Source organism: Lepidochelys kempii, chromosome 4, assembly GCF_965140285.1.
Source record: "Lepidochelys kempii isolate rLepKem1 chromosome 4, rLepKem1.hap1, whole genome shotgun sequence".
Taxonomy (NCBI): Eukaryota; Metazoa; Chordata; order Testudines; family Cheloniidae; genus Lepidochelys; species Lepidochelys kempii.
The window spans coordinates 26,274,817-26,286,980 of NC_136383.1; the positions used below are offsets into that span (position 1 = coordinate 26,274,817).

The 12,164-nt window shown below is 40.7% G+C and overlaps 1 protein-coding gene across 2 annotated transcripts in view; it reads right to left on the reverse strand.

Annotated features, from left to right (window-relative positions):
• EIF4E (eukaryotic translation initiation factor 4E) overlaps positions 1-12,164 on the reverse strand; it is a 47,395-nt gene that overhangs the window by 7,385 nt on the left and 27,846 nt on the right. For both annotated transcript variants that reach the window (XM_073340763.2, XM_073340761.2), the window contains exons 5-6: positions 11,361-11,474; positions 3,414-3,553 (exon numbers count right to left, since the gene is read on the reverse strand). In XM_073340763.2, coding sequence (XP_073196864.1) covers positions 3,414-3,553; positions 11,361-11,474 — 254 coding nt within the window. The remainder of the gene's footprint in view (positions 1-3,413; positions 3,554-11,360; positions 11,475-12,164) is intronic.

The window sequence follows — 12,164 nt, forward strand, 5'->3', positions numbered from 1 at the left end:
ATACAGTACCCGCTGCACTGTACTCCAAAGGAGAAGGCTGGATATGATCCCTGGACATACACAAATTTTTAACCATCCTGGGAGCCCACCTCCTCCTGGGACCTTCCCTTCCCCCTCAGTGCTGATGCGTTTTTGTGTTGGACTCTCCTCTGGTGGTTGTTTTTTAATAAAAGAATTGTGTTGGTTTGAAAGCAATCTTTATTTTATTAATTGAAAGCAAACAGAGCCCTGCAAAGCAACAGACAATTACCTTAAACCTTCATATTACATTGTCTGCACCAATCACAATCACCTGCTAGCATGACAAGCACTGCACTCTGAGCACTGCAACAAATTAGTGGCTTTCAGCTTCAAAGTGCTGCCTCAAGGCATCCCTGATCCTTATGGGCCCGCACTGTGCCCCTCCAATAGCCCTGGTCTCTGGCTGTTCAAATTCAGCCTCCAGGCACTGAGCCTCAGCAGTGCAGCCCTGAGTGAAGCTTTCACCCTTCCCTTCACAAATATTATGGAGTGTACAGCATGCAGCTATACGCATAGGAATACTGTCATCAGCCAGGTCCAGCTTCCCATATAGGCAGCACCAGCAGGTCTTTAAATGGCCAAAAAGCACAATCAACAGTCATTCTGCACTTCCTCAGCCTGTTGTTGAACCACTCCTTGCTGCTGTCAAGGTGCCCCATGTGTGGCTTCATAAGCCACGGCATTAAGGGGTAGGCAGGGTCTCCAGGAGCACAATGGGCATTTCGACTTCCCCTACCATGATCTTCTGGTCAGGAAGAAAGTCCCTGCTTGCAGCTTCCTGAACAGGCCAGTTTTCTGAAAGATGCATGCGTCATGTACCTTTCCAGACCAGCCTGCGTTAATGTCTATGAAACACGCAGGGTGATCCACAAGCGCCTGGAGAACCATTGAGAAATACCCCTTGCGATTAATGTACTTGGTGGATAGGTGGTCTGGTGCCAAAATTGGAATGCATGTGCCATCTATCTCCCTTCCACAGTTAGGGAAGCCCATTTGTGCAAAGCCATCCACAATGGCACACACGTTGCCCAGAGTCACAGTCTTTTGGAGCAGGATGCGATTAATGGCCCTGCACACTTCCATCAACACAAGTCCAACGGTCAACTTTCCCACTCCAATCTGGTTAACGACCGATTGGTAGCAGTCTGGAGTAGCCAGCTTTCACAGTGCAACTGCCACATGCTTCAACGACAGGGCAACTCCCATTCTAGTGTCCTTGCACCGCAGGGCTGGGGCAAGCTCACCACACAGTCCCATAAATGTGGCTTTCCTAATCCAAAAGTTCTGCAGCCACTGCTCGTCATCCCAGACGTGCATGATGACGTGACCCCACTACTCAGTGCTTGTTTCCTGAACCCAAAAGCGGCGTTCCACTGTGGTCAGCACCTCCGTAAATGCCACAAACCATCTTGGTTTGTAGCTAGTACGTATGGCAAGATCAACGTCGCACTCCTCTTACCTTCATAGTTTAAGGAAAAACTCCACTGCCACTCGTGACATGTTAGTCAGAGCGAGCAGCATACTGGTCAACAGTCCTGCAGACTGAAGAGGCAGACCATGCGGTATACAAACTGTTGAAAGATGGCGCCAAATGTGGACAGAAGCACAGGGATTGCTGGGATGCAAAGCAATGCATCACAGGGCACTGGGACAGGACCCAGGATGCAGCACGACCCCCTCCACCTTCCCACAACTCTTAGCGGCAGAAGAGGATGAGATGCTCTGTGGGATAGCTGCCCAGAGTGCACTGCTCTGAATACTGCTGCAAGTGCCGCAAGTGTGAACACCCTACTGCTCAGGCAGCTGACAGCGTGAACACAACAGGTTTCCCTTCAGCGCTATCAGAGCGGCGGTGTAACGGTTGGCGCTGTAACTCTGCCAGTGTAGATATACCCTTAGTGTTTGTTAATACCATTCTGATGGTACTCCAGGACACCATCCCAAGTATGTAAAACATCTGCACCAAAGTTCAGTAACTCACTCTGCCTATCACTGAAGGCTTGCCCCCAACCTTAGTGAAAGAGATGGCATAGTAATGAAGTGACTGCTACAAGTAAGACAGATCTCACTGGACTTAATATAGTAAACTGCTCTGCTGGTCACAGAACAGGCAGCCAGAATGCAAAATTGAACAGAAGTCAACATGCAACCATGCACCACCATTTGCAGTTAGAAAAATCTAGCCAAGGAAAAAAAAATGCTTGTCCATCAAGGCAACAAACGTAGACCATGGAAATATTCACGTAGCCTCAATTATTTTGACTTCAACAAAAAAAAAAAAAGAGTCAGTTCTATTATTCTAAGATCATCACTCCATTTGAATTTTCTTGAGTCCTCGAAAGAAAAAGAGTATCTAACCAGGCTCGAAAAACATACAATTTCCCTGTCTGAAAATACGGCAATTAGTTTTCTTTCAGGAGAGAAGACCATTTTAATCAATTCTAGTTTTTTTTTGTTTTTTTTTTTTAAGCTGACCAGTGATAAAACAATTTGTACTTTAAATGTAAACTGCAAGAAGTTGTAAGAATTCCACGCACTTCACCAATATTTGCTAATAAGATGAGGCAACATTCAGCATATTACCTAAAAGTCAACTCTTGAGCTCCAGGACATGTATTCCTGCCATGACTTTAGCTCCCAGCCTGCTGGTATGTCCCTTGCCCAGAATGATGCAAGGTAGAGGACATTACTGAAACACATAGCTAGTTTTCTCTTTTGAGGTTATATAAAAGGGTGAGAGGATGGGGAAGCAGCTCTAAAGTAACAGAATATATGTAGTTTTTCAGAGTGTGTTTTGTGTTTTTAAAAAGCACACACTCCCCCCAGAGGTCATCAGATATGTTTATACTTGTTTTATTGAAAGTGACCCGTAGACCCTTGCTTTAGGATAGGCTTACTCCATGTTCTGTGATGGCCAGGACATCATCAGCCTAGTGCATGCTGGTGTACTGCAGTGGAGTTTGAGTTAGCTAGCTACAATGCCCCACTCAGAAGAGCCAATGAAGCTTTCACCACCGATCTGCTTCCCATTTATTAATATGTTTTATTTCCAAAAGATATAAGGAGGGACACTCAAGTAGTTCAGACAACCTACTGTAGGTCTATCCTTCAAATACGCGCAAGATTCATAGTTTAAATGCACATGACAATGTGTGCACAACTTATTTTGTACACATTTTTTAAAAACTTAAGACATATTTATCCGTACCACAGAAGACTTTTCTTTCCCCCCCCCAAAATACATTTTCCAGACTGTACCCACTGATCTCAAAATGAAGATCAGCACTAGCATGATCTCCAACTGAATTATCCAAATTTAAAAAGGCATTTAGTATTAAAGAATATGATCATGTGTATCAAGTCTAAGGCACTGAACAGCAAACATCACTTACCCTATATGTGTAACAGCATCCCTGTTTTCACATTCAGTTGTCCATATTGCTATTTTATCGCCCTTAGCTCTAACATTAACAACAGCTCCACATACATCATCACTGTAGTCATCAAAGGACTCTCCGATAAGGCACAGCAGCTATAAAATAAAGACTAACTATTAAAGGGAGGTAAACAATATGAAATAACATTGTGTTTTATAGTGGAATCTTCCATTTTTATAAAACAGTTTTATATTAGACATGATTGTATTTATTTTTTGGTGTACTGAAAACCTCTTACACATGGAGATGAACCATTTTCATTCTGAATTATCAAAGCACTAAATATCAATTACCAAATGTATGCTAAAAGTAGAAGAAGAAAGGTTTAGCTGCATAGCAGTGGAGTTTCCTCATTTCTTTTTAGGCGGGATGTTTTGTTTGAGGTTTTCCATTTATCTACAGGCTTCATAGCTAAAACCTTTATAGTACAATCTCTTTCATTAAAAGAGACGTTCTCTCCTCTACCAAGACCTCCACCCATGCCACAGTCATGCCCTCCATCTCCTCCCAAATCTCCAGAACGGTTTCTCTGCATAGCCTGTCAGCATTTGGGAAAATGATGGGAATTTCAAGAGGTTTCTGCGTCTTCTCTATACATCTTTTCAGGTATTTGGAGGATCCCTTTTGCTCCATGCAGCCCCACCAACTATACATCTTAGAAGCGTTCTGGCTAGGGATTCATGTGCGGTTGCTAAGGAGATATGCAACATATTATATTCTTTCCCCAGGGGCTGAATGCATCACCTTTGCTGTACACAGCTTCAATGCACGAGGAACAACGGATTAAGCTTGGATACAAACTTCAAGGCACTGCAAACAGCTCACGGTGCCAACCCCATGCTGTGACTGTACCCTGAACCACGAGTGCACATGATAATGCTCTCTGTGCACAATATTTACACAAATGCAGGTACTGCACAGGGATGTTTACTTGCTATGATTGACCAACATGGAGACCCCTCAGAGGTGGAATGGAAAGGTTAAATCTCTTCTCTTGGTGTAGAAAGAGGAAGCTGATAGTAATGAATATAAAGCTAGGAATTGTAGAAAGCTAATAAGGGAAGCAAAGGGACATAAGCAAAAAAAACTATGACCAGCAGAGCTAAGGACAATAAAGAGTTTTCTTAAGTATACTAGGAACAAAGAATCCTGACAATGGTATTGGTCCATTACTAGATGAAAACGGGTTTCAGAGTAACAGCCGTGTTAGTCTGTGTTCACAAAAAGAAAAGGAGTACTTGTGGCACCTTAGAGACTAACCAATTTATTTGAGCATGAGCTTTCGTGAGCTACAGCTCACTTCATCGGATGCATACCGTGGAAACTGCAGCAGACTTTATATATACACAGAGAATATGAAACAATACCTGCTCCCACCACACAGTGGGGTGGGAGGAGGTATTGTTTCATATTCTCTGTGTATATATAAAGTCTGCTGCAGTTTCCACGGTATGCATCCGATGAAGTGAGCTGTAGCTCACGAAAGCTCAATCTCAAATAAATTGGTTAGTCTCTAAGGTGCCACAAGTACTCCTTTTCTTTTCTTTTTTTTTTTTTTTTAAATGAAAACGGTAGAAGTATCAATAATAATGTAGAAAAGGCACAAGTGTTTAATATTTCTGTTCTGTATTCGGGGGGGAAAAACAGATGAAATAACCTCATGATACTTTCCACTAGTATCTCTGGAAGATGTTACTACAGCAGCTACTAAAATTAGACATTTTTAAATCAGCAGGTCTGGATAATTGACATCCAAGAGTTTTAAAAGAGCTGTGTGATGAGTTCGCTGGACCATTCATGTCAATTTTCTTGAAGTCTTGGAACACAGAGGAAGTTCTAGAAGACCGGAAGAAAGCTAATGATGTACCCATATTTAAAAAGAGTAAACAGGACGACCTGGGTAATGATACATCTGTCAGTCTGAAACTGGTCCCAGGCAAGACAGTGGCGCAGCTGATACAGGACTCAATTAATAAAGAATTAAAAGGAGGGTGATAAAATTAGTGGCAATCAACATGGGTTTATAGAAAACAGATCCCGTCAAAATAACTTTTTTTTTTTGGGGGGGAGAAAATTACAAGTTTGGCTGATAAAGGTAATAGTGTTGATATAATATGCTTAGACTTTGAGGCATGTGACTTGGTACTAACACAACGTTCTGATTAAAACTAGAATGATAAAATTAACATGGCACACATTAAATGGATTAAAAGCTGGCTAATTGATAGGTCTCAAAATGAAACTCTAAACGGGGAATCATCATCAACATCAAGCGGGTGTTGCTAGTGGAGCCCGAAAGGATCGCTTCTTGGCCTACCGTAACATTTTAATGCATGACCTGGAACAAAACAAAATCACCGAAAGTTTGTAAATAAAGATTGGGCAGGGAGGGATAAATAACTAAGAGGACAGGTCACTGAGTTAGACTGATCTGGATTGTTTGGTAAGTTGGGCTCAAGCAAACAATATGCACTTTAATATTGCTAAATGTAAACGTGTACTTCTAGGAACAAAAAAGAAGGACATGCTTACATGATGGAGGACTCTCTCTGAAACAGACACACTGAAAAAGATTTGGTGGTCATGGTGGATAATCAACTAAACATGAGCTCCCAGTGCAATGCTATGGCCAAAAGGGCTGAAGCTATCCTTGGATGTTTAAACATGAGAATGTGAAGTAAGAGTAGAGAGGTTATTTTACCTCTGTATTTGGCACTGAAGCAACAACTGCTGAAATACTACATTCAGTTCTGATGTCCATATTCAAAAAGGGCAATGAAAAATTGGAGAGAGAGTTCAGAGAAGAGCCACAAGAATGATTAAAGGATTAGAATCAGAGTATCAGGGTTGGAAGGGACCTCAGGTGGTCATCTAGTCCAACCCCCTGCTCAAAGCAGGACCAATCCCCAATTTTTGCCCCGGATCCCTAAATGGCCTCCTCAAGGATTGAACTCTCAACCCTGGGCTTAGCAGGCCAATGCTCAAACCACTGAGCTATCCCTTTATAGTTACATAAGCAAGGAGCTCAATATATTTAGCTTAACAAAAAGAAGGTTAAGGGGTGACTCGATTACAGGCAGTAAGTACATACATGGGGAACAAATATTTAATAATGGGCTCTTCTATCCAGCACAGAAAGGTGTAACAAGACCCAATGGCTGGAAGTTGAAGCTAGCCAAGTTCAGGCTGGAAATAAGGCATAAATTTTTAACGGTGATCATAATTAACTACTGAAACAATTTACCAATGCTCGTGGTAATTCTCCTTCACTGAGAATTTTAAAATCAAGACTGGATGTTTTTCTGAAAGATAAGTTCTAGGAATATTTTGGGGAAGTTCTATGGCCTGTGTTATATTACAAATTGGCTGGAGAAGTTCATCTGTGCAGATGATTAGAGCCCATCAATGGAAGTTGGTTTGCTTCATTTGCATCTTAGACATTATGTACTGATCATTATCTTTAATAAAAAATTTCAGAATCATTTAAAAGTTTTAGGCTTAAAAACCACTCCGTTCAAAGCAGTGAGAGAACTAAACCAAGTCTTAAAGATTAATGGGCAACTGCAAAGGAAATCCAGCAGCCATAACGTGCTAGTAAATAAATCAAAACCCCTACGTTTTATAGAAGCTACACACAACTGCAAGGGCAACATATTATATTCACTTGAGTAGCGGAAGCTCTAAACTTTTAGGCTCATGCCACACAAAACATCCCAAGTATTATTTGACCAACAGCATAGCCTTTTAGTATTAGGCCATAAAATGCTACCATGCTACTTAAGCAACAAAAGCACAGATAAGCTGTGACAAGTATATTATTTATAGATGTTATTCCTATTAGACAAGGAAAAAAATTAAACACTGTTGTATCTCTTTCTCAAGTAAAATAATTTATAGTTATATTCCAAACTTGGCCAACCTAACAGAAATCTGTGTAATATGCTGACATCAAGAGGACAGAAGGAAAAGGAAAGGGTTCTGATTTTGTTGATTGAGCTAGTTGTGAAAAATTATTGAAACGATTAATGGAGCTGCTCCCTGATGTGTGACTGCACAATGACCCATATGCCTGTGCTTCGGACATGTTCAACAGTTCACTTTCCTAACCTTTGTTTTTATGTTGAAACAGGAAGGTTAAATATTTTGTATTTTCTGTTTATAAAATGTTTGAAAGCAATGTCATGTTTCTTGGATTTTTCATAATGTTTAGGTAGCAAAGACAAACAAAGTGTAGTTTAGGCTGATCAGGATGTTAAGATTACATTGAGAAACAGTATACTACCTCCCTATAGTTTTTAAACTGTAACTCTTGGGACTGGAAAGTTTCTCTCACGCGATATTTACTATGGCATATGAGAAATAGCAATTAGCCTGAAGATACTCATCTTGTGAATCTGCAACTCCATATCGTCTTTGGGACACATCACAAGGCTTTTGTGGTGCCCATGGATCCGATATATGTGACACCTGCTCCCCCCGCCCCCCTTTGAGTTTCACTCAAAGCTGCATGCAAAATGGAGTATATGCACCAAAGCCACTTGGATCTCTTAAGTGTCCTTCCAAGCAGTCAGAAGATGGAGAAATAAGTGACAGCAACAGATTCTGGGGTGTGGTGAGGCTGCCTTGTGTCGGCAGCCATATCACACCCGAAAGCAGAGGTAGTCCATAGGCAGGCCGGGGGCCAAATCCAGACCGCCAGAGGCTTTTGAATGGACTGAACTTTTTATTTACTTATCATTGTTATTTTTGTATTATTTTCTCTGGAGTCTGGACTTTGATCAAGAAATCTGGACCTTAAAAAATAATGGATTACCCCCTGCTCTAAAGCCAAAGCTGGTCACCAGATCCCAGTGTAGGACAGTCCAGCAGAAGAGCTGGTATAAACAATTCTTATGCAAACCCCTGCTTTGCTGCTGGTGCACTGCCAAGGCTCCCCCTCTGCTCCATCTGATGCCAAGCAGCGGTATCATCCCTTGAGCCATAGGCAATCAGCATAATTTAGCCTTTAGATTGCCCTAAATTATACTGGGCACTGGCCCCTCACCAAGTTGCACTGTGTTCTCCTCAGCTGTAGCAGGGAATATGGCATTATTGTATTTTCAATCACAAAATAATTCTGACATGCCAATTTGGTGTTGTGTTAAGATTTACAGTTATATGATTGCTCATGCAGTCTTGCAATATATTAACCACAATTTAATGCCAGGACATTCCATCAAGCATCTGACTCCACTAGATGCTGAAGAATCTATTCAGTTCTTAGGAGACAGTGAACTTTAGCCTTTTCCATGTGATACATTTTGTGAATATACATACATTAGCCTACAATTTTCTAGGAGTATTTGGCAGCTACAGCTTTTTGCATTGAAGGTTCTAAAATAGTCTACAAAAAAATAGGAGAATCTGGAGAGAGGAAAATAAAATCTTTTGTGTAATGCACCAGACAACTGTACTATCCCAGCACCGTTTCTGAACGCATAATATTCAGTATCCACTGCACGAAATGAAAGAAGGTAAGTATAAAGGGATCTTATTAACAATGCTTACGTCAATTCCATTGTATTTATGAACTATTAAGAATATAAAACAAACCTATAAATAAAACAGATACGTTTGTTTAAGAGTAATGTTAGAGACAACATGCAAATAATTAAAACTTCACCAGTAGCTGAAATGTATGACAAATACTCTACATCATTAAGGTAAAAAGGCTAATTAGTTGTGTACAGAATTACCTCTGTCACGGGCACTGAACAGACAACTACCAGTTGGCTTTTTAACAAACATTTGCAAGTCACCTTTAAACTAGGGCTGTCAATTAATTGCAGTTAACTCAAGCGATTAACTGTTAAACAGAATACCAATTGAATTTTATTAAATATTTTCGGATGTTTTTCTACATTTTCAAAGATATTGATTTCAATTACAACACAGTATACAAAGTTGACCGTGCTCATTATTTTTCTTTACAAATATTTGCACTATAAAAATGGCAAACAAAAGAAATAGTATTTTTCAGTTCACCTCATACAATAGTGCAATCTCTATAGTCTAAGTGCAACTCACAAATTTACGGTTTTTTTGGTTACATAACTGCATTCAAAAACAAAACAACGTAAAACTTTACAACCTACATGTTCATTCAGTTCGACCTCTTGTTTGGCCAATCGCTAAGACAAACAAGTTGGAGATAAAAAGAATGGCCCTACTGCGTCAGACCAAAGGTCCCTCTAGCCCAGTATCCTGTCTTTTGACAGTGGCCAGTGCCAGGTGCCCCAGAGGGAATGAACAGAACACGTAATTACCATGTGATCCATCCCCTGTTGCTCATTCCCAGCTTCTGCCCACTTCTTAATTACGATGTCATCTGAAAGAGAGAACAGGCGTTCGCATGGCACTTTTGTAGCCAGTATTGCAAGGTATCTACGTGTCAGTTATGTTAAACATTCATATGCCCCTTTATGCTTCGGCCACCATTCCAGAGGACATGCTTCCATGCTGATGATGCTCGTTAAAAAAATTATGCATTAATTAAATTTGTGACTGAACTCCTTGGGGGAGAATTGTATGTCTCTTGTTCTGTTTTACCCACATTATGCCATATATTTCATGTTATAGCAGTCTCGGATGATGACCCAGCACATGTTCATTTTAAGAACACTTTCACTGCAGATCTGACAAAACACCAAGAAGATACCAATGTGAGATTTCTACAGATAGCTTCATCACTCAACTCAATGTTTAAGAATCTGAAGTGCTTTCCAAAATCTGAGTGTGACGAGGTGTGGAGCATGCTTTCATAAGTCTTAAAAGAGCAATGCTCCAATGCAGAAACTACAGAACCCGAACCACCAAAAAAGAAAATCAACTTTCTGCTGGTGACATCTGACTCGGATGATGAAAATGAACATGTGGCCATCTGCACTGCTCTGGATGGTTATCGAGCAGAACCCATTATCAGCATGGACACGTCCTCTGGAACGGTGGTTGAAGCATGAAGGGGCATATGAATCTTTAGTGCATCTAGCACATAAATATCTTGCAGTGCCAGCTATAAGCGTGCCGTGCGAATGCCTGTTCTCACTGTCCAGGTGATATTGTGAACAAGAAGCAGGCAGCATCGGGGGGGAAGCGATATGAGCATTGGCCTGCTAAACCCAGGGTTGAGAGTTCAATCCTTGAGGGGGCCATTTAGGGATCTGGGGCAGAAATTGGGGATTGGTCCTGCTTTGAGCAGGGGGTTGGACTAGATGACCTCCTGAGGTCCCTTCCAATCCTGATATTCTAGGATTATCTCCTGCAAATGCACACAAACTTGTTTGTCTGAGCAACTGGCTGAACAAGAAGTAGGACTGGGTAGACTGGTAGGCCCTGAAGTTTTACATTGTTTTATTTTTGAATGCAGGTTTTTTGTACATAATTCTACATTTGTAAGTTCAACTTACATGATAAAGAGATTGCAGTACTCTTATTAGGTGAATTGAAAAATACAAATATTTGCACTGTAGAAAACAAAAGAAATAGTCATAAAAAATAACGTGAGCACTGTACACTTTGTATTCTGTGTCTCAGTTGAAATCAATATATTTGAAAATGTAGAAAATATCCAGAACTATTTAAATGGTATTCTATTATTGTTTAACAGAGCGATTAATCACACAATTTTTTTTAATCGTTTGACAGCCCTCCTTTAAATGTAATATGTAGCCTAATATTTGAATGCTTGTCTTACTTCAAATGACATGTTTGAGCATCATTAGTGTACCTCGTGTTTCACAACAATCTATTTTTGTAAGGAAAAAGTCATGAAAGATTTTAGTACTGCCAAAGAGAAAACCCCTTTGTAGTTAGCTATTAAATGTAAGAATCTTAAGTTATAACATTCAATGTCATAGAGCTTACTGTCTCTAGCCAGAAGCGATCAAGATCATTTCGTCTCTGCTGCTTAGTTAGTGTAATTAGCCATCGTCCTCCTCGTTTATTTTTCTCATCTTCCCACATAGGTTCAATCCCATCCTACAAAACGTACAGTAAGACAGTAAATGGCAAAATGCCTCATCTGTATTTTATTATACAACATAAAAGGGGAAGTAACATTTACATCGCAACACAAGAACAGAATTTACAGTTTAAGAATAGTAATAATTTTTCTCCACAGAGTACCTTATTGTAGGGCTGGAACACTGAACACTAAGAGCAACACCAGTTTCATGGTAAATAGTAATGGAGAAATTTAGGAACTAAAAATGTAATATTTCTCAGGACAGTTGAATTCTTATTTGTATGGCAAAGTCATGAATAAGTAACTCAGTCTGCTCTCAAATGCTCCTTTTAAACTGGTTCAAATACAGCCCAGGTGAGACATTTGTTTGAAACTGGGCAACATAACCAGTAATTAAAACAAGTGGGGGTATGCCTACCACTGCAATAAAACCTGTGGCACTGAGTCTCAGATCCAGGTCAACTGACTATGGCTTGCGGGCGGGGGGTGCCTGGTTCAGGCTGCAGGGCTAAAAATACCAGTGTATATGTTCCGGCTTGGGCTGGAGCCCAGACTGAAACCTGGCAAGGAAAGAGGGTACTGTGGCCAGCCCCTATCCCAAGGAGGAACATCCACATAGCTATTTTTAGCCCCACAGTCAGAGCCTGAGTCAATTGACCCCAAGATCTGAGACTTAATACCATGGCTTTTTCTTTTCACCAAGG